Below are 27,397 nucleotides of genomic sequence, written 5' to 3'. Positions count from 1 at the left end.
GGTTTTAGCACTCAAACTTTTCCCAGATGTTATATTCCCTTTGCCTTGTTCTTTATTTCCGCAATACATTTCCATGAAAAGATGACTGAAAGTTCATAAAGACCTGCTGCTTCTTACAATTACAATACTCTGTGCATTAGCAGACTATATATAATGGTGACCTTCAGCATAGTTTTTTTAAATAAAAAGCATACTGACTGTGGTTTAGTTGACACAACTACCTTCCCCCATCACATAAATGCAAGAGTCAAATTTGAAAAGCTGAAATTTCAAGCTAGAGGGAAGCGAGGAAATCAGAGCTCCAGATGTAATGGGACCATTCACTACATCCTCTCACATCTATTAACAGGATCCTCCTCTACACAACACATGTACAGTAGTAAGGCAAAGTGTACTATATCCATCTTAAGTGTAAAACACTGTTAAAGACATGCATTTTAATATTTGTATTACAGTAGCAGCTCATTTTGCTGGACACTACAATAAAACAGGCACTGTCTTGAGTTTACAGTCCACTACCTATGGTGTATAAATGTATATTGTATAATTTGTGTACTATTGTAACACAAAGATGCAGAGAAGCAGACTTGTGAGAATCTTAACTCTGAATTTTTGTTTTTTTTGTGCAGCCACATCTCAGCTGTCACAGCATCTAGATGTCATGCCAATAAGCACATTAGTGTTACTCATTGCTTTAATTTGTGGGCTTGCTATAACAGATGCCATGAACCAAGAAAGTTTGTTTTTTTTAAATAAAGAGAAATACACTGTCTTCTGCATGAGCAACAATCAAAACCAAAACACATTTTTATTGCAACTTTCAATTCTCAAAAAGCCAAATGATTATCAAAATTTTTGAGTGAATTGAGGGAGAAGGGGAGGAGCAGTGGTGTTCATAAGTATAATCTTAGCCTAAAGGCTTGTCTTCATTAAAAAACATCTGGACCAGCGTAACTACAATGTAATCACCACTTCAAGTTTTCTGAAGAGACACAAACCTTTAGCGTCACCTACAGATGACTGGTGTCTTGTTTCTTCTTCACAATGATCACATCAAATATTTCCAGATATTTCACTGCCAAAAACTCAGTTTCAAAGGCTTTCTGGTCTCCTACCTGGTGAAAGTTCACCACTAATACTGGAAACAGGGAGACTAGACAAATGGAAGGGAGGCCTCTACGGAAGGAGTCATGGACTTTGGAATCATCCGAGGAAGCTTCATGGGCAAATAGGCTGGTCTGCCAGGTAGGCAGTATCAAGGCAGTTCAGGGATCTTGTGCATTGGAGGGATAGCCTCCATACAACTGAAGTTAACTTCCAGATGAAACAATACCTAGCCAGGCACTCATCCCACACTTATCACCGTGGTATCTAAGCTCCTTATAATTATAAGGGTAAGCACATTAAAGATTTCTTAAGTGCCTGATGGAATGAGCTAACTCATCTGCATTTTGCTTCCTACTAGGGACGCAATCCATTTTGTAACATCACCATTAATTGCTATGGAATTAGCACATACTGGCAACTTCAGTTGGAGTAAACTGTGAAGCAGCTCAGATGAACTTAAAGAAAAAAAAAAGAACTTGTTTATTTCCACAGGCAACTGCCTCAAAACGCAAGATTAAAAAAAATAATTTACAGAAGACAGATAACTTTTCAGGAAACTGCTAAGACACCTTCCCCCCAGAGGTTTGGCATCCAATTCTCCAACACAATGTGATAAAGCATCCCAGTTTCCACATTTACTCTCATTCTCACAGCTACTCCAAAATACTAATAGTCGGCAGTCACTCCAGCCCTGCTAGGAGTCTGAAATTGTGCCTGCAGACATGTACAACAGACTAATGGGTTTGGGATTCCTTTGAAAAGAGAGGTTATACTACATTGTTATGAACCTCAAGATTTGAGGAGCTGATGATACAGTTTGTAACACCAGTATTCGCCAGCAGAGCTACACAGAAAAGCCAAGACCCCTGTCGCCCTGGCATATTGTCAATGCCCAACAGACCATGAACAGGACTCCTACCATATTTTCACAGTAAGTATAAGACAAAAGGAAGATTTTCTACCACCAAGTATTTTAGTCTATTTACTTCCCCAACTCAACTATTCAATCCATCCCTCCACTCATGAAGAATTTAAGGCAGTACCCCTTTTAGACACTCCCACCCAGTCTTTCAGCACTAGAATGCCTCCCAGCCTCGTGTTATTTTATGTGGCAGGGATCAGCAACCTTTGGCATGCGGCCTGCCAGGGCTACCCCTGGTGCGCTGGTTTGGTTACCTGCCGCGTCCACAGGTTTGGCCAATCGCAGCTCCCACTGGCCGCAGTTCGCCGTCCCAGGCCAATGGGGGCTGCGGGAAGTGGCGGCCAGCACGTCCCTTGGCCCGTGCTGCTTCCCGCAGCCCCCATTGGCCTGGAGCAGTGAACGGCGAAACCTGCGTGTCAGGTAAACAAACTGACCAGACCTGCCAGGGGGCTTACCCTGGCAGGCCGCAGGCCAAAGGTTGCCGAGCCCTGTTATATGGCTATATGTGGAGACGACTGTCTGCCAACATCTAACAGAGGGGTGGAGGTCGAAAAGAAACCATGGAGAGAGGGAGATTAAAGAACTAAATCATTCAAACAACATGTTTAATGCTACATTAACCACCAGAAGAACGTTTAACATGCAGTTACTGACCATCACCCTCTCTTTCTTGCACTTCTCCTCCCATTACCTAACAAAAGAAAAGCCAAAAGACTGCATTTAGTCAAGAGAGCAAGAAGTTGCCAGTTCCCTTCAAAATAAGTAGTTCTATAGATAAAACCAGGATTTTCTTCTAACTGAAAGAAAAATTCCCTCCAGTCAATGGGTCTGTCATCATTCTAGGGGAACCGTTACACTGGGTCAAGGGAAGGGGAATGTATTTTAGGGTTTTGCATACAGGGTCAGACAAAGCAACGGCAATCTGGTGAAGTCCCAGACTACCATGGGAATAGGGATGAGCAGGATGTGCAGTTCTCCTGGTATGGTTAGGAGGCCGGGTGGGCTTTCAGTTGCTGGAGGACTTTGAAAGTCTGGAGACACTCTCCAGCAAGCGAGTGATTCCTCTTCCTCGCATGGTGCTTGTTCTATATGGCGACGTCACTCCAGAGGGATGTTCACCTATGAAATTAACCAGTACATTTTGCAAGTCAATCAGCATTTAAAACATTCATAACTCAAGAGATCTGCTGTCCTATGTCCCCTTGCTTCAGCTGCAAACTAGTGGGGCTGCACCGTTTGATTGACCTAACCAAGAGGCAGAGTCTTGGACTTTGAAATGCTGTCCTCAATGTACACCAAGTTCATCAGTGACGTCCCTCTGGAAAAAGCTCAGGACTTTTAGTTTATGGTTTTAGTGCAGGGGTTGGATTAGGCAGCTCAAAGAACTGGTATTTTTCCCTGTTTGCCATCCTGTGCTCCAGAATCTAAATTTTCATTTAAAATCCCTCCCCACTCCAGCCTGGTCTACACAAAGGATTGAATCAATTCTAGTCACTGTTTTGATTGCCCTTACTCAAATCCCTAATGGGTACTGGTCTATTCTAGTTTCAATCAGTGGTAAATTGCAACACAGCAAGTCCTAGTTTACCCCATCTACACTAGGGGTTTGCATCAATGCAGCCACATCACTGGCTGGAAACAGGGCAAATGAGGTACACAAAGCCTAATTCTCTAGCCTTTGTGGATGTAAAGGAAACCAGCCTTAAAAGTGTGAACAGAGTGCTGAGACAGTGACGTCTGTTAGAGTTTGCAGATAGCTGACAGACCAGATCTGAGGGAGAAGTGAACGGCAGCTTTCATCCTGGGTGCAGACCCAAGCTGCAACATGCTATTGACAACTATCTTGCTGCTAATAGGATTCTTTAGGTTGGTATGGAAACTTAGTTTGATGGAAGCTTTTTGCCCTTTCACATTTTCTATGAGGTATTCAGATGTCTGAGCGTTTGTGTAAAGTTACAAGTTAAATGTAAATCTTCATCAGAGTAATCTTAAAATTGAACATTTAAGGACAAAGAGCCTGGAAAGACAAGAGTTAGATTCTCCTAGCAATGTCAGTCCACCCACACTGCACACAGCTATTGAACTTGAAAAGCGGCAACTGGTCCACTGTCTGTTGCTCCAAGCAAACCACTGCCTTTAGTGGGGTTATACGGAGCTAGAACAGAATTTGGCACAGTACATGCTGTACATGTGGGTTAATACTGCCAAGAGTATTTATAAAAAGGAAAAGTTCTCAGTTGTTTTGCTTTTCTTTTACTGATTTAATAAAAATAACCAAAAAAGTTTAAAGAAATCCCTTCTTTGTGAGCTAAGTAAAAAGTGTTTGCTCCAACTCCACAATACTGCAACTTGAAATGTAGCAAGACTGTATATGAAGTAAAAAAGATTTTAAACAAAGACTATTTAAATTGTTTTTCTTGCAAACTCACAGCTACTAGCTCTCACTGACATTTCAGATACCCTTGTGCAAATGTCATACTTTGTGGCTTAGGAAGAAGATCTGTTTCCCTTGCTCACTTAACTCAGAAGTACCTGAGCAGATGCATTTTCCATAAAATAAATGTTATCTTTGGGCTCTGACCAACTAAACAATGTTTTAGCCCACAAAAGGCAGACTTTCAAGGAGTCAAGTTTATAATGGAAGTCACATTGCAACAAGTATTCATTGAGTTTGTATGTACTGTACTTTTTATACAACAGGATGTGTTGGGAAGACAACCCTACCCCAAATACCCACAGGAAGTCCTCTCTCAATCCTGGTGTATGCTGAGAGAAAGAAGCGCTGCAGGAAGCTGGAGGTAACAGCACACGAGGAGTGTTGAACACAATGAATTGGAGGAGTCCTTTTTGGCTCTGGGAATTCTTTCCAGTAAAACTGGCACTGGCTCATCTGGTTAAGGTCAGACATTAGGAGTTCAATCAAATCTACAACTGTATCCATGAATGAGCTGAAGCTGTACCACCCAACAGAGGTATTGTGACAATATGGCCATTTACTGCATCCAGAGACGAGGTGGGCAGAGGAGGACAGTGCTACAGTCATCTGATAAAGACCTTAATTCTCATTCTTTCCTTTCCCAAATCTGAAAGTCTCAAACTCACCAGCAGAAGAGGCAGCACCTTGTTTCTGAACTGGAGAACTGAAGTATCGATTACAACCAGGATTCTGAGCCCTCAGCTTCTGTAGCAGAAAAAATTCAAACCCCCTTTTCAGAACAGACAAGTGTTCTCTTTCACATAGCATCCACTACACCTACTCACGATACCCAAGGGTGCTGGTAAAGATTTAGGCAAGACAGAATATCTGGATGCCTATTTGCATAGGATTTAAACAGGTTAATTCTCCCTGCCTCTTATTCTAGAAGAATCATTTGTAATGGCATATTTTGGAGGACCTCATAGTCAGATCGGAGCTTTTGTAACAAAGGGTTGGGACAAACTTCAGAAAGATGTCTAGTCAGCTAGTGGAGAACTTTCCTGGTTGGCTTTCCAAATATCCGTTGTGCATTATGAACAAGGATGTCACCTGCTGTAAAAGTGAATATAGCCAATCTGACACTGGAAGGTCAACTCCACTGCCCCAGGAAGAAACCAGGCCCCCTTCAGGAAAAGAGTAGTCATAGCAGCCTAAATAATTCAGCACAAATTCAAAGAAGATGACCTGGAAACGTCCAGCATCCAGTACCACCATCTTGGGATTTATGTTGTTGCTGGACTCATAGTCTTGCAGAGGTAGGTGAGCTGTTGTGAGCGAGACTCCATACACGCCTGCAAGAGTGTTACTGATGCAATAACTACATTGAGCAAAGGAAAAAAAAAAGTTCTGATAAGAATTCTGTACTGTATTTCTTATATACAAAGGCAGCATAGCCCCACCCCTCTTTACAGTGAAAGACATACAGAAGGAATAGCTGCTATCACCAATACTTTGAGGTGGGGGGGGAGGAAAGGTGAGATATGAGGACTACATCCTATCATCATCCTTTCATCCAGAAAAAGGCCAATCTTCTTTAAAAATTATACATGAAGCTACAAGAATCACTGTCCCCATCACCCAGGATGAAACATGACTATTGTTTAATGATGCACTGCATTATTAAATCAGTTTGAACAGGAAGACTGCTACTATATCCAATTGTTGGGGAGATAATGCAATTATTTAAATGGATATTTGCCTAAATTACCCCTACTTTTACTTCCAAAAAGCACTGCGCCTTTCTATTTGGCCCTGCTTCCTCCCTGCGGAGAAATGTTTGGGTGGGGATGGGGAGGAAGAGGGTGCAAGTGGTGACACCAGGCGCTCTGTGCATCCAGGTCAGTTTCCCCATGTGAGCTGTGTAAGGGGTGGGCAGGAGAGCAGCTCCTGATGCCTCTCAGCACAGCCCAGGTGGGGAAACTGAGCTGGACACACATGGCGCCTGGTGTTGCTACTTGCCCCCACCCCCAGCCTCCTAGGGGGCACGGAGGAACATCTGGGGTGGTGAACGGTGACGCGAGGGCCTCGGTGCTTCCCGGTCGGTATCCCCACCTGGGCTGCGCAAGGGGAAGGCAGGAGAGCAGTTCCTGATGCCTCACAGCATAGCTCCAGCTTGGGGCCTTTTCAATTTTACTAGCCTATACAATAAGAGACTTGAACCAGAAACACAGGCATCTAGACATCAGAGCCACTTTCTAATCAGTGCCGCTAACATTGTAGCAAATGAACACAAGATCTGAGCTGCTTCCCAAGGGTCTGCGCAGTTACTGCATTGACTGTGTCAAGCCCAGGTGAGTGATAGAGTGAACAGGAAAAGTTAAATGTGAGTGGAATGTGCTTAGGCAGATGGGCAAAGGGGACAGGCTTTACCAATGGATTTGTTTGATGTGTGCATTGCACATTTATGTATCTCTAAAACCAGGGAGACATAATTCATAGTTACATGAAAGTACTTGTTTCTGTTTAGTCAAGAATTTGTTTTTATGCAAATGTTAATTTTTAAAGTGGTAGCTTGTAAATGTGGCAAATAATTAAGTCAAAACAAAACATTAATGGTGATTAAATACTGAATGTAAACTGTATTTGTGATTTCAAATACACTAATTTAAGTACCACTAACAATTGATAAATCCAGAAGTTAGACCTATACCTATTAATAGTATTAAGCCCCTTGCCCCCCACAAATATAGAAGTCAAACTCCGTCTATGCAGGCACTGATTCAATGGGGTAACATTATATTATGATGTTGCTAATATTCAGACTACAGAAAAGAATAAGAGACACTAACGAAGAAATACCTACAGAGATAAGGAAGCCATTAGAAAAAGACAACTTGGGAACAACTTTCCTCAGAGGAGTAGAGAAGCCAGATGCACAGGGCTAGAGAGTCCAGAAGCTAAGAATTGTCTGCAACATATCAGACATATCCCCTTCACAGTACTCACGCAGTTTTCTTGCAGGATGCTAAAGCGCAGAACAGGATATCATTCTCTTCATGCCACTTGCACCTAAGTGCAGATTGAAATTCTTCTGAGTTCATAATAGAAACAAAACTACACCCTTAATTTAGATGGATATAATTAATCTAGCTGGATTAGAAACCTGTTGGCTGATGCTAACCTCCCTTTCTCCTAGTCAGTGTAATTAAAACCAGACCTAGAAAACTCCTGGCACAGTCTTGGTCCCCAAAAGTAACATAGGTTAAATTTTAAAAAGGGACCATGTCACATAACTAAATGTAAACTTAGGGACCCAAGCTAACAGGTTGTAGTTTTATAAAACCTCATAGAAATTTTCTCTTTCTTCTTAAAAAAAGAAGAGTGGAATTTAAGGAAAACCATCCACTTGAAGTCTTTTTAATTTCAAAGACTTAAAAGTAGTTTTTTGGTACTATACCTGTTTCTCCCCCCCCCCCCCCCCCTTTTTTTTTTTAAGGACAGTTCCTTTTTCCTGTTGGTGTGTGAATGACTCACACAAACAGGGGGAAATGACTATACAAAGGAAACAGTGACACTGACTATACAGAGTGCCATCAAAAACTCTCAAAACCAGACAGATATTTCTCTCCTATAATCTTAGAGTTATAAAGTTTACAGTCTTAGTTGTTACCTATAACAATAGCACGTAAAATGTCAGAAGTAAATTGACAGTGTCACTTTAAACTTCCCCTGCAGCATCTGCAGCCCAGATGTTGCAGCACTGTGCTAGTGCATGAGAACCTGAAAGTGAAACTAAGGAGCCTATCTTTGCTGTCCATGATACACATTCAAAAAATGAACGTAAGGCAAGAAATATACTACAACTGAATCTTATTCAAATATAAGGTGTTTCGCTCAGATATATCCATGAAAACCCAGTGAAGTCAATGGATTTTCATGGATGAAACAAAAGAACCCGGCTCTGATTTCTAATCTAAGCACCTCTATTAAAATAAACAAAAACTATTCTGACAGACAGAAATGGATGTACAGTCCAGCAGTATAATTCCGATAATTTTCCTGTATTTTAATTTATGGGGTACAAATAAAAACTACTACTATAATTCAATGGATTATTAATGAAGCAAACATTCTTCCAAACCTTTTCTTAGTGCAATTTTAATGGATTTGTGAAATTCAAAGAAGCAAAGATATTCGTATTTTGAGATTCTCTCTCTCAAACACAAGCACATGGAAGTATTCTCACCTCACCCCTTTCCACTCTCAAGTCAAACCCACAAGCCTCTGCTTCACAGTCTTCAAACCTATGCTTACACTTGAAAAATCAGAGACATACTGTCCAAGAGCGCATTTCCTTCAGCCACATCTGAGCTATGATCCAAGGAGGACCAGCCTTAATGATGAGACTAGAGTTTTCAGCTAACCTAACACTGAAGTAAGAAAGGTGTATGTGTGGAGGGCACTGAGGGACATTTTAAAGCACCTGGCTAACAGATAGTTACCACTATAACATCTCCCTGTTCAGGAAATAAGGAAATAAGCCAATGCCATCATACCTAGTGTTACTGCAGTAATCCCACATGAAGACATCCAGCAGGTTGCGCACCCAGGTCTTGGAAGGCTCCTTTCCAAGTTTCCACTGGTACAGTTCCACCACCAGGTTTTCCACACTGAGAAGCTCCAGCTGGTTCTCAGTGCCTGTTATTCAGAGAAGGCCGAGTCAAGAATAGGAGAAGGAATGGAAGAAACTTTGACAAATATAGGTGGAACAGAGGAGACGCTGCCGAGATATTAAGACTGCTTGCAGTCTTAAAAAATTTACTTCTCACCTGCTTCCTTAGCCATCCATTTCAGACACCAGTTGACTCTGTACCAATCATCAGACTAGAGAGAAAAACGTTTCACTGTCACATGCTCCAGAACACAACTACAGGTATGGAGTGGAGTTTAATTATTGCCCCCCCGCCATTCCTAAACCATCTTCTCCAGCTACTTTAATTTTTGCACAAAGCCACTGTCACTCTTCCTGAAAGTTCTCCCTGAGTCTCAAAAAAGGGCTCCACCTGGGGGTGCGGGCTCTGGGGTGGGGCTCAGGATGAGAGGTTTGGGGTGCAGGAGGGGGCTCAGGGCTGGGACAGAGGGGTGGGGTGCTGGAGGAGGTTCAGGGTGCAGGCTCCAGGAGGGAGTTTGGGTGCGGGAGGGGGCTCAGGGCTGGGGAGTGGGGTACAGAAGGGGGTGCGGGCTCTGGGAGGCAATTAGGGTGCGGGAGGGGGTTCCAATCTGGGGCTAGGGGTTCAGGGTGTGGGCTCCGACTGGGCAGCGCTTACCTCAGGTGGCTCCTGGTCGGTGGCGCAGTGGGTCTAAGGCAGGCTCCCTGCCTGCCCTGGCTTCACTCTGCTCCCAGAAGCAGCTGGCATGTCCAGCCCCTAGGTGGAGGCATGGCCAGGAGGCTTTGCGCTGTGAATGCGGCCCGCCCCCGCAGCTCCCATTGGCCGCAGTTCCCAGCCAATGGGAGCTGTGGAACCAGCGCTGGGGGGGCAGCATGCAGAGTTTCCCTGATTGCCTCTGCGTCTAAGGGCTGCAGGGACATGCCAGCCGCTTCCAGGAGCTGCGCGGAGCTGACCGGACTTTTAATGGCCTAGCAACCCTAGCTTCCCCCCGCAGCGGGGTGAGCTGGTGCTTGCGGCTCCACCCCCACGGGGGGCGCTGAAGCTTGGGGCTTCCAGCCCGCGGCACAGAGACTTGCCGCAGGCCGGATTAAATTAAGCAGCAGGCCAAAGATTCCCCACCCATGCTATAAAGCAGGGGTGGGCAAACTACGGCCCGTAGTCTGGATCCGGCCCATCAGGGCTTTGGATCTGGCCTGCAGGATTGCCACCCCTGTGGCGCCGCGGACCCTGCACCGCTCCCGGAAGTGGCCGGCACCACATCCCTGCGGCCCCTCACCTGCAGGCACCGCTCCTTGCAGCTCTCATTGGCCAGGAACAGGGAACCGCGGCCAATGGGAGCTTCGGGGGAGGTACCCGCAGGCAAAGGCAGCACGCGCAGCCCTCTGCCCCCCACAGGGGCCACAGGGAAATGGTGCCAGCCACTTCCAGGAGAGGCACGGGGCTAGGGCAGGCAGGGAGCCTGCACCCCAACCCCCTGCCCTGAACCCCCGCCACACCCCACATCCTTCCTGCACCCCCAACCCTGAGCCTCCTCCTGCACCCCAACCTCCTTCTGCACCCCACACCCCTCCTGTACCTCAATCCCCTGCCCTGAGCTCCCAACCCCCTGCCCTGAGCCCCCGCCGCACCCCGCATCCCTCCTGCACCCCAACCCCCTGCCCTGAGTCCCCAACCCCCTGCTCTGAGCCCCCTCCCACACTCCGCACCTCTTCCTGCACCCCTGCCTTGAGCCCCCTCCCGCACTCCAACCCCTTTCCCTGAGCCCCTTCCTGCACACTACACCCCCTCCCACACTCCCTCCTGCACCAGTCCTACATTCATGGCCCTGCATGCAATTTCCCCACTCAGATATGGCCCTTGGGCCACAAAGCTTGCCTACCCCTGCTATAAAGGCTTCTTTGGGCAACTACAATAGGACTGTGTTTTGAAGGACTGCCCTAACTTGGACGGGGCTGGATTCTACCTTGCAGTACACAGGTGGCCATCTGCCGCAGTTTGGCTGAACAAACGTGTAAAGTTCACGTAACACAACAGGGTGACCAGCATTCGAGAGCTCAAAACCAGAGATGGGGATCTTGTGAGTGGCATCACCTAATAGAGGTTAATGAGGAGAGAGAAAAATGGGATATGAGCAGTCCATTTTTTTTTATTTTTTTTTATTTTTTAAAGAAATGCACTGCTTTCTCTATTCCCAGTCACACCTACCATCCACAGGTAAAATCTGCAAGATTCATGCACCCACCAGAACCTCACCTTTAACATGCACCTACTTATTTTCCCCAAAGATCTGGGATGATCTGAGGTGAGAGCCCTACGCTGCTTTAAAGAGAGAGTTACCCAAGTATTTTGATAAAGGGAGGCAGGAGCTGTGTCCGTTAGCAGCGTGTGTAGGGACAGGAAGTCCACTAACTGGAATCTATAAACACTGCTCAAATGGTGATATAAGGGAAAGGTAAAAACAATGCAGTGGAAGTCAAAATAGTACAGAGGGCCAACCGACAGGGTTGTAGGAATACTTTACTTGCTGAATGTCAATGCTGCATGGAGAAGTATTAGGTTTGTATTTCTAGAGGTTCCTCTTTAATAATGATACTTTATATTAGCATCTTCCAGTTTGGGGAAAAAACAAGGTTCCAGTGTATTTTTTTATCCATTTATTTATTTTTTACAAGCTATGCGCACACACACGGGGGAGATGCTTTACCCACCACCGAAAGACAGCCACCTCAGAGATGGAAACGACAGCTACGAAACATCATGCACTGAAGTTACACAGTCGTCTAGGACAGAAATACTGAAGCTAACTGGAATTCCGTGTGGGAGGGCAGATCATAGCCAACAGAACATGATTACCCACAATGGAGGTTTGGGTAAGACACCATCATTAATTAGAAGTGTCAGAGGTTCTTTAATGACTAGTTATTCACAAAGAAGAGTTTATGGTCTATGGAAGACACAGCATTATGAAATCCCTCAGGCAGTTTGCTCTAGTGCCCATCTCTTTCTTGGACGCGAGATGCATAGTTCTTAGAGAAGCATCACTTCTCACAAGCAAGGCAAATGTTTAAAGGACTGGTGTACACAAACCAATGAAACTTCCAAACCCTGCATCCCACCCCTTTCCTCCTCCGATACTCACTTGCTGCTTGACAATGAAACCGAAAGCCACGTGGCACCACTCCTGCAAGAGGGCAGAGAGAATACACATTATCAAGCAAGAAACAGATATACAAACTCTAAATAATGAACAATACCTCGTTGTGCTATAAGAGCGGCCATACTGGGTCAGACTAAAGGTTCATCTAGCCCAGTATCCTGTCTTCCGACAGTGACCAATGCCCCAGAGGGAATGAACAGAACAGGTAATCATCAAGTGATCCACCCCTTGCTACCCATTCCCAGCTTCAGGTAAACAGAGGCTAGGGACACATCCCTGCCCATCCTGGCTAATAGCCACTGATGGACTTATCTTCCATGAATATATCTAGTTCTTTTTTGAATCCTGTTATAGTCCTGGCCTTCACAACATCTTCTGGCAAGGAGTTCCACAGGTTCTCTGTGCGTTGTGTGAAAAAATACTTCCTTTAGTTTGTTTTAAACCTGCTGCCTATTAATTTCATTTAGTGACCCCTAGTTCTTATGTTATGAGAAGGAGTAAATAACACTTCCTTATTTACTTTCTCCACACCAGTCATGATTTTATGGACCTCTATCAGATCCCCCCTTAGTCGTCTCTTTTCCAGGCGGAAAAGTCCCCGTTTTATTAATCTCTCCTCATATGGAAGACGTTCCATACCCCTAATCATTTTTGGTGCCCTTTTCTGAACCTTTTCCAATTCCAATATATGTTTTTTTAGATGGGCGACCACACCTGCATGTAGTATTCAAGATGTGGGCATACCACGGATTCATATAGAGGCAATATGATATTTTGTGCCTTATTACGGTATCTATCCCTCTCTTAATGATTCCCAACATTCTGTTCACTTTTTTGACTGCCGCTGCACATTGAGTGGATGTTTTCAGAGAACTATCCACAATGACTCCAAGATCTCTTTCTTGAGTGGTAACAGCTACTTTTGACCCCATAACTCTATATGTATAGTTGCGATTATGTTTTCCAATGTGCACTACTTTGCATTTATCAACCCTGAATTTCATCTGCCATTTTGTTGCCCACTCACCCAGTTTTGCGACATCCTTTTGTAGCTCTTTGCAGTCTGCTTGGGACTTACGTATCTTGAGTACTTTTGTATCATCTGCAAATTTTGCCACCTCACAGTTTACCCCCTTTATTTATGGATATGTTGAATAGGACTGGTCCCAATACAGACCCCTGGGGGACACCACTATTTACCTCTCTCCATTCTGAAAACTGACAATTTATTCCTACCCTTTGTTTCCTATCTTTTAACCAGTTACTAATCCATGAGAGGACCTTGCCTCTTATCCCATAACAGGTTAACAGCTTAGTTAATAGCTTTATCTATCATCGTGTGTCCTTGCATAACTGCCATGAATGTCCACTTATTTAAAACATTTTCTTAGCTATACTCATTTGCACAAACGCTGCACAATACACACATTTTACAACCTGTTGCATACCTCTGTGTTTTGGCCCCATCTAGGCAAATGCATTTTACTATTAAACCCAACATACACAAGCATGCAGCCTCCCACCTACACAGTAGTTTTTCTTCCAGCTGATGGCCAGACAGCTTCGTAAAGGATTTTATTTCAACTACTTTCTCACAAGATTTCTTTTACCCTCCAAGTTCTCACTCAGTCTGGATGCCAAAGGCCACCTTTCTGCAGACTTTAGTAGAAGGCAGCTTTAACCACAGGCATTTATGCTGCTACTATCTACCTAAAATGCTCAACATCTGGAAACAGGACCGTGTCTTATGCTAGAAACTTGAACTGGGCTGGGAGAAGTGAGATTAGAAAGTCTTCATCCTTCCACACAACTGAAATGATGAGTTTCCTCCCCTCCGTCCCTTAAGGCTCACCAGGATCTACAAAGCGGTGGTAGTCTGCTGTTATGCCATCCTGTAGTGAATATTTGACACAGCCAATCTCACAAGGGAGGAAGCGCTGCTCACAGGGAGAGGGCAGCTCTCCATGACTGTAAATGTTCAGGAAGTAGAAGATGTTCCCAAGCACAGCTGGAAGGAGAAATTTTCAGGGGTCACTAGAGGAGAGAACAAGCAAGTCTTTTTCCATCCAGTGAACACTATTATTTATACTGCAGCAGCACTTATCTGCCCCAATCGAAGATCAAGGTCCCACTATGTTAGGCCACACAACTGAGTAAAGACACAGGATAACAACTGGACGAAACATGTGGGAGGACAAGGTAACCGTTAAAAGGACACTTTTGCATAAATCAGGAGATTCTGCGGTCACAGTTCACCTCCAGGTTAATTCAGATGGTATTGTTTTGTAAATATCACAGCACAGGTTAACAAGAATGCCGGGGCCCGGAATCCATCAACACCACAACTCATGCCTCCCTCCAATAAAGCTCTCCAACATTTTGTCTCTTTAAGTAGGGATAGGAAATGCCACCGATACCAGGAACTCTAAACAGCACATTAAGCTTCAACCAAATCCAGCAGGAGGCAGACTGAACAAAGGATATAGTGCTTTTACACTGTGGAGGGGCTGAAAAGAATCAAAGAGCCCTTATAGAAAGCTCACCTCTAAAATAACAGAGCAATAATATGTGACAGGTTATGTATGATACAAACAAGAACGAATGCTCATAGACTTAGCATAGCAACAGGTCCAAACTAGTAAAATATTGACTTCAGTCAGTGAAAACTATACAGATAGTTGTCACTGAAACAGAGATGAAGGGTATCCCTTCACCCCCAGCCTAGCCCATTCTCTCTTCAATAAGATTTTACTTAGTGCTTGCACAAGTTTTATGTATCTTGGCTGGTGGCTTGACTGTTTATAGCATTTTGTAAGTGCTACTGTATATTATACTAGAGCTTCTTAGAGGCAGGGTGAAGTGCACTGTGGCAGTGCTCTGAGTGTTTCCTTTGCTGCTAGTCAATGCCGATCTCAGTATCAGTTTTACACGGAAATGCAGATGGGAACAGATTGGCTTTTCAGGGTTCTATTTAATAAGACACCAGCCAGCCAATGTGCAAGTACAGCACTGGCTGACACAATAGCTTTCTCCCAGGCTAGGCTGTCCCGTTATCCAGTGTCTATACTGTTGTTCTGAGCTTCCACTCAGACATCTAAAAACTCCCTACCCTGTTATACTTGACATAAGCACACATGTAGCCAAAGTCTGGACTAGGCCTTGTATATCCCTAATGAAATGGAAGTTACAACAGAAATGCTTTCCTGCAACAGTTCACTTTGGTTTATCTCCAACCATTTACAGACATTAAGAGCCTTATTCTGTCTTCAAATATGTACATGCAACTCCCATTAAGTTTAAAAGGAGGTACAGCCAGAAGTTTGTGGGCAGAAACTGCCCCCTGACCATTATGAACTACATTTCTATTATGAAATCCTTTGTTACTGTAGGACAACTTATGAATAGTTATTTTAACTAAGTTAGTTTTTGTCTGACATATTAAATATATTCAGATCTAAATTAAACATGAATTTCCCACTTTCCCCAGGTAAGGCCTGTAAGCCAGATGTAGCAATTCTGCTCCTTATGGAAGTCATCCAACACTACGAGATCCTTAGGATTAAGCTTCTTTAGGTTTACTCTACCCTGATCATTCTTCCAAGAAAGACTGGTGGCATCTGGAACAGAAGCGCTTCTCTGTATCTGCATGGGCAGTGGTGCAGGAACCGGAGAAATCTGATGGGGAGGCTGGAGAAGATAAAATAGAGTTAAGTATATAGTCTGCTCCTCCAGTCAGAGAAGGACCATAATATAGCTCCTTCTTTGCTCTCTATGAATGGATGGCAGCACTGCTCCTTCTAAACCCACCTGACCACAGTTTGCAGTATGCAGGCAGTTTGCAGTATGCAGGCAGATTATTAGCAGGCATGTTTTCTCCTCTGACACAAAGGATATTAGTGGTGCCCACACCAATTTACCAACACACAGAAAGAACTATAGCCAAGCCTCTGAATTAAAAAAAGAGCATCCACAGAAGGGCATTTCATCCACGTTTAGATTTGTCACACAGAAGGAAGCCATCATCTCCCAAGCCTATAGACACATCCTAGGGGCAGGAATGAAAGTCTAACACAGTTTTCCATTTTTTCCCCCTAATTGAAAAGCCTGTAAAGAGCAGGCTAAAGACATAATTTCTTTCACATCAACTTTATTAGTCATTATTACACAATATTTCAGAAGTTAGAATTACAGGGTAAGCAGGGAAGTAATGTCAATTTATTGCTTTTCTGAAGGTATCATGCAGGATTCTCAATTTCGGGTCTTGTCTCTCCAGTACAAGTCATGAAAAGATTCTCATTACTCTTCGGGTTTTTTACCTTCTGATGCACCGCTAGGCTGGCCTCAGAGCTCTGGCCCCCAGAGCATGCTCTAATTTCAGGAACATTAGAGGCCACAGAACATTTAAACTAGCTCCCTTTAAAATGTGGAAGGAAGAGCTCCTCAAACTTCAATTATATGTAAGAGACCTACATACTTCTCCCTTACACCAATCTTTTTTTTTTTTTTTTTTTTTTTAAGAAAACAGTACAGAGGAACATGACAGGTTTCAGAGTAGCAGCCGTATTAGTCTGTGCCACAAGTGCTCCTTTTCTTTAGTACAGAGGAAGTCAACCTTCTCAGAACATGTAATCAACACTGTAGAAGTGAGTGCTCACTGTGTGAACAAAGGACACATTACATTATCAACTGAACCCCTCAAACTCTGAGGTGTACAAGCATGACAACATTGCTGGAGAAGCAGAATTACAAGGTAAGCAATTTTCCCTTCCTTAAAGATATTATTTAATGCACATTCCTAACACTTGAGAGGAGGTAAGTTCAAGGGATGTCCTGAAATAGTAAGTTTAACCATGAACATGACCAGAATGTATACCAGTGAAGAACTTCTCCAAAAATTGGTCAAATTCAGTAAAGACATCCCAAAAAAGAAATTATAAGCAATGGAATTGTTTGGATTCTCCTTACTTTAGGAAAGAGTTCAGTATGTCTGAAGAGAGATTTTTTTTCCCCCCCACACCTCAGAGATAAGTGATTAGCAAAACAAAAAAAGTTCACCTAAGGGTTTCATTTTCCCCCAAGTAAAGTTGCCCAGGATCTTGAAAGTCAGGTATGCAGAGAAGGGCCTCACCGGGATGGGGTTGCATGCGTGCGAAGGATGTAGGCAGGATGAAAGTGGAAGTTGGCTTCTTGGGCAGAAACGTTGTCAGAAGATTTTGTACCACCACTATAACTTTGTAAAACGTAATATAAAGGTAGATTAGTCATTAAAACCTGAAAGCATCCTAGGAGTAGAGATAGTACACTTCCTGGTGATGGTTATCACAAAACTTCTGTCTCCGAGTACTGAAAGGCTCAAAAGGAACTTTTCTTTAGCTTTCTCAGGATCATATTTGTTATGTGACACCAAAGATTTTTAACAGGGTGTGCCACTGACAGGCCAGATGCCAGCTCTTATCCAGGCTGCAGGCATTAGATAAGAACTGACAACCTTATAGCTGGAGACCAGACCAGGTCACCTGTAAGTTTTGCTCAAAATAGGTATTAGTCTTATAAGAATGTATTTAGTGTTTAAGACTCTGAAACACTTGTAAGTTGCTGCATGCATTAATCTCATTTGTAATGTCTGTATAACTTTAAAAACGTTTGCTCTGAACTTGCAAACTTGTGGCTTGGCTACACTTACATTTTATAGCGCTCTAACTTGCTGGCTCCGGGGTGTGAAAAATCACCCCCCAGAGCGCAGCAAGTCAGAGCGCTTTAAAGCGCTAGTGTAAACAGGCTCCGAGTGCTGCGAGCTGCGCTACCAGCGCTCGGAGCTAATCCCCTCGTGGAGGTGGATTACCAGGAGCACTGGGAGACCTCTCTCCCAGCGCTCCTGTGTGACCACACCTCGCACTTCAAAGCGCCGCTACACGAGTGCTCCCACAACAGCGCTTTGAAGTTTCCAGTGTAGCTATGCCCTCAGTCCCGGGAATCACCCCCCACCCATTCAGAAGGACTATCAAAATCAAATGGGTCATCAAGGACCATCACAATTCAAAGGACTGGTTAATGGCTCTCTCAGACCTGGGAAATGCTACCTGCAAGGAAGCTCCTCCTGTTGGCATGGAAGTTGAATGAAGGAAATAAAACAGTCACAGGAAAATTTTCCATCTCTCTCCTCGCTGTTTGAACTCTGACAGGGCCAGATGCTATAAGCTGAGGCAGAGATTCCCAGTGGTTACCCCTGAGTCTGCCCTGAAAGACCCTTTGAATTGACAGATCACTAGAACTCTGTCACTCTTAGGATTTAAATGGTAACTCACTGGTGTTATTGCTTGCTTTAACCTGCAAATGACTATCATATTGCTTTTTCCTAGCTAACAAACCTACAGGCCATGTCTACACGAGTGAGGTTACGGCAGCACCGCTGTAAGATCACTCGTGTAGCCACTCTATGCTGACGGGATAGAGCTCTCCCATCAACATAATTAAACCACCTCCAACGAGCTGTCCACACGGCGCTTCTGTTGGTGTAACTTATGTCACTCAGAGGGGTGTTTTTTTCAAAAGTGATAGTGTAGACATAACCTTAAACAATTCATTATACGATTGGCTACAGCGGTTGTCTCTAGTGTAAGATCTAGGATACCAATTGACCTGAGGGTGAATGACTGGTCTCTTGGGACTGGAAGCAACCTGAACATGGAGTGATTCTTGGTATAAGTGACCATTTATCACTAACTGCAGTTTGTCTGAGTGGCAAGACAGGCTTGAGAGTCTGGGAGACTGTTGTGACTCCATGGTAAGACTATTACAGTGATCCAGGAGTTCACATTTAATACTGGCTTGGTGACATCTAATTCTAGAACACACCACCAGTATGGGGCATCTCCCCTGAGGCAGGCACACTCAGTCGTGAGCCACTCCAGACAGTGTGACCTAGGGGTTTCAAAATGTCAAGCCTCAAATGAATCTGATGAAAAAAGGCTGGAGAGACATTGTCGTGTCTTTGACAAGGTCACTTGTTCATGAAAGGCAGTTTAACGATGACTTAAGGAAGTATTCAGACAGCTCTTGTGCAGAGCAAGTAAAGGGATTTATGGGCCCATAGGTAACACACACCAGATCTCATCCATTGGCAAAGAGAAGGCCACTGAGGACAAAGAGATTCAAGCCACCTGCTTTGAGACTTGCTTGCCTACAGATTTCCACCTTGACAGGAGCCGAGTTGTCAGAGATAATGCACCGAGGTATGGCTGGATGGAGCATGTGTGCTAGACTCAGCCTGTTGATATCAGTTTAGGCCACCTGCAAGAAAGCTGAAAACCAATCCTATGTAAGTTGGTAAGAAGCTAACAGGATCTTCAAAAACTTTTATCTCCTGAATGATGCCAGGACTTCTGACTCCAAGAGTAGCCACCATATAGACACAGACACGTCCATTCCCAGAGAACAAAGGTGTCCCACATTAACTGTCTTTTCTACTATGACCAGGAGACTCGAGAGTGGTAGTTCAAGTTAAAGAACACTTCATCTCTAGAAGATGACACTGGGAGAGTTCTGATCTATTACACCATGATCCATAGACCAATTGTGTTGAGCTACGAAGAACCGACTCAGTCTTCCTCATTCCCCTTCCTGACAGATAAGCTGTAACTAGAAATGTTTTGGAGGACAGATCCCATTCCCCCACCTGCAAGACCTCCCAACACAGGAAGCATGATCCAAGTCTCTTTACCTACTGAGATAACATGTTATGAGAGTTTCTTCAAATCATGACCACCCTTTAGAGATATCAGGTCTCTTGCACTACTTAGTGTTTTCAGAATCACTAACGCATATCAGCGTTCTAGATAACTGCTGTTCCCAGGGAAAGACACATGTCCTAGTAAGAATTCAAGGGTACAGTCTGTACGGGGAGACTTTGGCAAACCAGTAAAGTGCCTGAAACCACTATGGCTTATTGCTAAAAGCAGCCAAGTCAGCAGGCTGTAAATTAGCCAAGCCAGCAGGCTTAGCTTAACCAAGGCAGGAGGGGAAGGGACTTTTTGGGTGCCACAGAGAGGGCAGCTTGACACCACGTCCTTCCTGATAAGAATTGTGTTGAAGTTGCTGATATATGCATCTTAGAAGAGCAGGATGTGCCTCAGGAATGTCTATTGGGGCCTCAAGGGTGCAAACGGTGGAAAAACCCACACCTGGTTAATCGATAATCAGAAGGAACCTCCCACTTGACCACTGAAACTGCTTACTTAACACGTTTGCTTTAAGGGACATGTCATTCTATTACTAATGTATAAATAAGGGGGAAAAGTTTGAGGTAGCGGGACACTTCTGGTCTGGACTCTCCCTCTGGATGCATCTTGTGTTCCCCACTAGCAGATGGGCTGCCGCTGTGCCACTCGAGAGCCACACTCAGCTTTGGTAATTATCAAGGGTTGGGGGTGTTTTACTAACCTGTTGCAGACGTGTGTATAAGTGCTTGAGACGAAGTAAAGTTTAGCTTTAAGTGAAAGCATTCTTGTGTTGTCCTGTTTGTGCCAGCCATCTATCGGTTGGACGGCCGTGTCTCCCCGATTTATTTCCTGACACCACCTCTCACAGAGTAAAAATTACCAAGAGCTTTGGGTTGAAAGAACCCCGGGTAACAAGTCCACCTCATAACTGGAACCCAGTTGTGAGTTACACCAGTAAATAAGATATTGTCCATAAAGTGAAACTGCATGGAACATAAAGCAGGGTTCTGCTTGGATTGTTTTTTGTTCTGAGCCATTTAAGAGAAATTTTGTGCTACCAATTTAAACTGGAAACAGATAAGCTCTTTGAGGTATGGATCTTGTCTTCTTGCGTACATATAAAGAACCACAATAAAAATATGCTACTTAGCAGAGCTAAGAAGAAAATCATCATGTCCTGAAATGGACAACAGTCAATAAACTATATACAGAAGTTGCACTAGTGTAAGGCTATGGCTATGCTTGCAGATGTAGAGTGCCGGGAGTTAAACCAGCCCTCAGAGACAGCAGCAGGAAAGCGCTGCCATGTGTTCACACCGTCAGCTGCAAGCGCAGTGGCGTGGCCACATTAGCAGCTCTTGCAACGCCACAGAGAGCAGTGCATTGTGGCAGCTATCCCAGTGTGCAAGTGGCTGCAGCGTGCTTTTCAAATGGGAGGGAAGGGGGTGGAGCGTAACAGGGACTGTGTTGTATGTATGCAGGGGGAGAAACAGTGGGTTTTGGGGGGCAGAGAGTGTGTCAGCGTGCTGTCTTGCAAGTTCAGACAGCAGCAGCGGGAAACTCCGACATCAGCCCCCACCCCTCTTTCTCACACACACGTGCAAGCGCCTGACTCTGCAGCAACAGCAGCATTCCACAGTAATGGTTTGCTTTGTCCCAGGACAGATAAGCAGCCGGCTATCAGAAATGGAGCTTTGAAAGTTATGCTTCAACCCCAAATCCAGAGTAAGGCAAAATCTGGAGGAAAAGTCCACAGTGTGGCACAATACTGAACTGCAGGCTCTCTCCTCCATTTAAGAGTAGTTGTAGGGTGATGGTAAACTATAGGTTTACATTGTTGGTAAATTCAAGACATTTCTGGACTACCAAGGAAGATACAATTACAAACTAATATTATAGCCATGCATATTTCTACACTAACAAAGGAAAAGGGGCAGAAGGTAGGCTTCTTGTAAGTTTTTAGGGTGGCCCTGTGTGCCACAATTTTTGACCAACCCCTGCAACTGTGTTACTCCTCTTATTCAGCCCACTCCAAATTCCAGGTTTCTTCTTCTACCTTCCCATTTACCTGTTTCACTGATGCCTGGGTGGAGTTCTCTGCTCTCCATTTACGAGCCATCTCTGCATATTTCTCCTTTTCATCCTGAGTCAACAACTGTGAATAAAATTGTTATATAAGTTATTTTCTGACCATTTCCTTCTAAGAAGACAAACTTGCTCCAGAATCCAGAAAGTTCTATGAGAATAAGTAGTCTTCGGCTTAGAGTAGGTGAGATAAAGCAGCTATGGAGCTGGATTGAGCCAGTACTGGCTGATACACCATTAGGGCCAGATGGCAAGTGAATTTCTTAGTAGAAAGAGATTGTTGGGGTTTTTTTTAATATTAAAGTGGGCACTGGGAGAGAGATTATGCACTACTAATAAAGCTGCAAGACTAAGGGCCAAAATCAGGTTAATGAACATTTTAACACACCGATCTTGTGCTACTAGCCACACCCTAGCACAGAGGTTCTCAAAGTGGGGGGGGGGGAAGGGGGCAGGAGGAACAGAACGTATTCGAGGGCGGGGGCTGAGAAGCCGCTCTGCCTTCAGAATTGGGCAGCTGGAAAGGCCAGGCACTCAGCTCTGAAGGCAGCACCATCGCCAGCAGCAGCAGAGAAGTAAGGGTGGCATCCACTCTGACTTCAGAGCTGGGCAGCAGTATATGTACCAGTGTGGTGGGAGCAGAGGCCTAAACAACTACAGACACAAAAAAGGGGAGCCCGATCAAATAAGTTTGAGTATTTATGCCCGAGCATAAATAAAAGAATTTTAGTAATCTAATTCACTCTTTTACTAATGCCATTTGTTAACATTTTGCCTTTTCTTCAACTTGGGCCATGAAACCAGACTGGTCAGTTTCACTTACTAGCTTTTAGGTATTGGCAAAATGTTTTGTTCCCATAGATCAAATCCAGCATAGACTGACATACATGCTTAAAATTAAGGATCGAGATTTTAATCTATTTTTAAAAATGCAAAATTACATTTCTATATTCAGACTTGTTTCTGTTCCCCTTTAAAGAATGGCATATTTGTCCCAAATTTTAGATTTAGTAATAAGCATTTTTAAACTTCTGTTTAAAGTGTCCTTTTAAAAAAATTCTAAGTGAAATAATTTTTCATTATCCTGTACTATTTATAATTTAGAAACTTCAATATTGAAAACCTAGAAGCGAGACAAACCTCACTGATTCACCAATAACATGGAAAAAATTAAAACAGTATAAATAGTGAAGAGAATTGGATTTTAAATCCCTTTAATAGTTAAAGACGTTTCTACTTAACATATCAAAGAACTGTCTACTATTTACATCTTAATAGTGTCACATCCACATTGGGCAGCTCAAACCCAGTTACCCACTCCCTGCAAAAGAGTCCCTTTAAAACTGAGTTAAGTCAGGAAACATGCAACTCAGATTAGACATAACAAACACCATGAACAGAAAAGAGAAAAGGCATTTCCTCCTGCTTTTCTCTAGCTAAAGAGGAAGACATTTCATCCCAGAGAGGATCTCTGTGCAGCATGGAAAACTGATGGAGTGTTTGTGTGGAGGTATAGAGGAGTGTGTGCCCAGGGTGGGAAGGGGGAGGAAGGACTTGTAGATGGGGTGCATGCCCAGGGGTAGGTGTTGGGAGAAGGTAATGGCGGAATACACATCTGGGGCAGGGTGTGTGTGTTGGTGGGGAGGATGCACGTCCAGGATTGGAGGATGCGTGTGTTGGGGGAGTATGAACACCCAGGGTTGGGTGTGTGTGTATGGGGGGGATGTACGCCAAGAGTTGGATGAGTGTGTATGGGGGGGAATACATGCCCAGGGCTGGGGGGAACGTGTATATGGTGGTGATGCATGCCCAACGTTGGGTGTCTGTGAGTGTGTGTATGGGGGTGATGCACATCCATGGTTGGGGGTATGTGTGTATATGGGGGGATGCACACCCAGGGTTGGAGTGTGTATGGGGGGGATGCACGCCCAAGATTGGAGGAGGGCATACAGAGGGGATGCATGCCCGGAATTAAGGGTACGTGTGTGTATGGGGGTGATGCACAGCTGGGGTTGGAGGGGAGAAATGTATGCCCAAAGTTGGGGGAGGGGAGTGTATGAAGGGATGCATGCCCAGAATTGGGGGGGTGCAGAGGGATGCATGCCTGAGATTGGAGGGTGTGTGCTTGGGGGGCAGGGAAGAGATGCACACCTGGGGTTCGGGCAGGGTGCTGAGGGGGATGCACACCCAGGGTTGGACGGTGTGTGTTGGGGGGGCAGAGGAGAGATCACACCCGGGATTGGATGGTGTGTGTTGGGGGGGCAGAGAAGAGATGCACACCCAGGATTGGAGGGTGTGTGCTTGGGGGGCAGGGAAGAGATGCACACCTGGGGTTCGGGCAGGGTGCTGGGGGGGATGCACACCCAGGGTTGGACGGTGTGTGTTGGGGGGGGGCAGAGGAGAGATCACACCCGGGATTGGATGGTGTGTGTTGGGGGGGCAGAGAAGAGATGCACACCCGGGATTGGAGGGTGTGTGTTGGGGGGGCAGAGAAGAGATGCACACCTGGGATTGGAGGGTGTGTGTTGGGGGGGCAGAGAAGAGATGCACACCCGGGACTGGAGGGTGTGTGTTGGGGGGGAGTGGAGAGGGTGCACAGCTGGGGTTGGGCGGTGGGTGGTGGTGATGGGGGCAGATGCACGCCCGGGGTTGGGGGGGGGGGGGAGAAGCACGTCCCGAGATGAGAGTATGTGGGGGGTCCAGCCCTGGCCGCTCCTCCCGCGAGGGGTCCCGCCGGTCCGGCCCGCGGGGTTAGCCGGGTTGCAGCCCACGCGCGGCTCTGCCCAGGCCCCGCTCACCGCCCAGTCCCGCGAGCAGAGCGGGATGGCGTCGGGCACGCGGGCCACGGGCAGGCCGCGCCGCTGCAGCTCGGGCAGCTTCTCGCGCACGAAGAAGTAATAGGCGTTGCGCGCGCCCTTGCGGTTCGGCATGGCGGGGAGGGCAGGGGGCGAGCCCGCCAACAAGGCCTCTGAGCCCGGGCCGGACGCCGCTGCTTTACTGCCCGCGCGTCAGCGGCCTCTCCGAATCCTCTCCCTCTCAGCCCCGCCCCCCCGCTCCGCGAAGAAAGAACCAATCATATAGTTTAGCAGCCCGCGCGCGCATGGATCCGACGGAGCCACGAGGCGGCACGTGCACCTCTCTCCTATTGGCCGGTGAGAGAGGACTCCCCCGGGGTGCGCGCCCCGCGGGCTTCCGAGAGAGAGAGAGAGAGAGAGAGAGTCGAGTGCGGCACCAGCAGGGGACTCGCCTTCTCGCCCTGGGGCACACTGGGATTTGTAGTCTCGATTTGCGGTTCCGAACCATGGGCGCAGGGCATGCTGGGAGCAGTAGTTGGCTCGCCCACACTCAGCGGGGTCACGTGCCAGCAGGGGCTGCTGGTGCCCAGAGGGGACAATGTGGGGCGGGCGCGCAGGGACATGCAGTATGGGGGGATAAGGAGCTTAGTTGGCCCAGGGGGACCAGGCTACCCACACCCACGCAGCTGTGTGTCGTTTGTGCTAGAGCCTGAGCTGCCCTCCATGATCAGCCTGTGCCTCTAGCCCCTTGTCATTGCAAAGGGAGCCAGCTGTGAGTGGGGTGTCAGTGATGCTGCAGTGGTGGCCTGAGGCGGTAGCTCTGAGAGGAGTCAACAGCTCCATTTGCTCAGTGGGGAGTTAACTCCTATATGGGGCAACAGTACCAGCACAAGCGCTTTCCTAGTTGGCCTGCAGACCTCAGTTCAGTTATGAGGGTGAGGGCAACTGCATGCTGCATTAGAACGTGACAGGCCTCCTGAACTTACTGCTAGTTTAACTGAACGCTGCTCATTTGACTGTCACCGACAGGAGGCAGGACATCAGTGAGAACACAGGAGATTCTAGGCTGCTGGTACTGGAAACAGCTCTGCTCAGGTTTCAGGGTAGCAGCTGTGTTAGTCTGTATCCGCAAAAAGAAAAGGAGTACTTGTGGCATATGCTCAAATAAATTTGTTAGTCTCTAAGGTGCCACAAGTACTCCTTTTCTTTTAGCTCTGCTGCAGACTTCTAGTGAGACCATAAGCAAGTCACACAGTCTCTCCAGACGAGATTCTGAAAGGTGCCTAATGCCTTAGTTGCCAACCTGCAAATACATATAAATACTGTGTATTAGTTATAGTTGGCCATAGGTGCTGGAACTAGGGGTGCAGGGGGTTTACAATTTGGTTCAATGGCTCTCAGCACCCCCACTATAAAAATTGTTCCAGTGCCCCTGCAGTTGGCTGCAAGGGGACACTAACTGATTATATAGGCATATTCAAAGAATCTCATTAAGAGCCAAATATGGAATTTCTGTTTGTCTCTCTCTGCCCCACACTCTTTCTTTCTCTCACACAAGCAAGAGCGTAGGGATTGCACTGTACCCAGTGTATAATATTATTAGTCATGGTGGGAGTGAGACGCATGACCCTGTGAGCCCCCCAGGTGGAATTCCAGTTGACTCTAGGGAGCACTCAGACAATGAGGCTCTGGGCTGTCCCGCAAAGATGACAGCTCTTTTAGAATTTTGTTATAAATGGACACAAATCAGACGTCAAGAATTATAACATTCAAAAACCAGTCGGAGAACACTTCAATCTCTCTGGTCACTCGATTACAGACCTAAAAGTCGCAATATTACAACAAAAAAACTTCAGAAACAGACTCCAGTGAGAGACTGCTGAATTGGAATTAATTTGCAAACTGGACACCTTTACGTTAGGCTTGAATAAAGACTGGGAGTGGATGTGCCATTACCCAAAGTAAAACTATTTCCCCATGTTTATTCTCCCCCCTCCCCTGCTACTGTTCCTCACACATTCTTGTCAACTGCTGGAAATGGCCCATCTAGATTATCTAGATTATTACAAAAGGTTTTTTTTCTCTCCTGCTAGTAATAGCTCACCTTAACTGATCACTCTCGTTATAGTGTGCATGGTAACACCCATTGTTTCATGTTCTCTGTGTATATAAAATTGTCCTACTGTATTTTCCACTGCAGGCATCCGATGAAGTGGGTTGTAGCCCACGAAAGCTTATGCTCAAATAAATTTGTTAGTCTCTAAGGTGCCACAAGTACTCCTGTTCCTTATACTCTTCCCTTGAAAGTCTCTGTACTCCACCATTCACATTTTAACTCAGATTAAAATACAGAAACAATGCAATCAATATTGTTTTGATCAGTTTTCTCTCACGTTGGAGGGCAGAGTGAGCTGCTCCCACATTGTGCTACTAATTTCTTCCTCTGTCAAAAGCCTGTGCCCTCCATTTGCCAAATTAGAATGAAATCTCAGAGTCCTATTGGACTCATTGCTAATCCTAGACATGC

The 27,397-nt window shown here is 45.5% G+C and overlaps 1 protein-coding gene across 2 annotated transcripts; it reads right to left on the bottom strand.

The window, feature by feature from the left end:
- Positions 1 to 680: 680 nt before the first annotated feature.
- MAEL (maelstrom spermatogenic transposon silencer) lies at positions 681 to 25,337 on the bottom strand. 2 transcript variants are annotated; one of them, XM_027820031.3, is made up of 12 exons: positions 25,211 to 25,337; positions 22,059 to 22,145; positions 15,857 to 15,959; positions 14,125 to 14,280; positions 12,255 to 12,296; positions 11,079 to 11,206; positions 9,275 to 9,329; positions 9,002 to 9,143; positions 7,452 to 7,514; positions 5,691 to 5,823; positions 5,132 to 5,210; positions 681 to 3,148 (listed from the first exon to the last, which is right to left on the bottom strand). In XM_027820031.3, exons 2-12 carry the CDS (start codon positions 22,107 to 22,109, stop codon positions 3,036 to 3,038), a joined length of 1,065 nt encoding a protein of 354 aa, XP_027675832.1. In that variant the 5' UTR covers positions 22,110 to 22,145; positions 25,211 to 25,337; the 3' UTR covers positions 681 to 3,035. The 2 variants fall into 2 exon arrangements, with proteins under 2 accessions (XP_027675832.1, XP_037762564.1); XM_037906636.2 differs by having other exon boundaries at positions 24,874 to 25,308.
- Between the last annotated feature and the right edge of the window lie 2,060 nt (positions 25,338 to 27,397).

This window comes from Chelonia mydas, chromosome 1 (genome assembly GCF_015237465.2).
Source record: "Chelonia mydas isolate rCheMyd1 chromosome 1, rCheMyd1.pri.v2, whole genome shotgun sequence".
Classification (NCBI taxonomy): domain Eukaryota; kingdom Metazoa; phylum Chordata; order Testudines; family Cheloniidae; genus Chelonia; species Chelonia mydas.
The sequence above is the reverse complement of the archived record's forward strand: the minus strand, read 5'-3'. Positions and strand labels throughout refer to the sequence as shown.

Bases quoted from the DNA above. Each gene is read 5' to 3' on its own strand.
- MAEL (XM_037906636.2), bottom strand. From the start codon at position 25,005: ATGCCGAACCGCAAGGGCGCGCGCAACGCCTATTACTTCTTCGTGCGC. The intron at 9,330-11,078 runs GTAGAATCCAGC...TTTTCTCTCTAG, and splicing joins GGCCACCTGTGTACTGCAAG to TCTGATGATTGGTACAGAGT. The intron at 5,211-5,690 runs GTCATCTTCTTT...TTTCTGCTACAG, and splicing joins TGGATGCTGGACGTTTCCAG to AAGCTGAGGGCTCAGAATCC.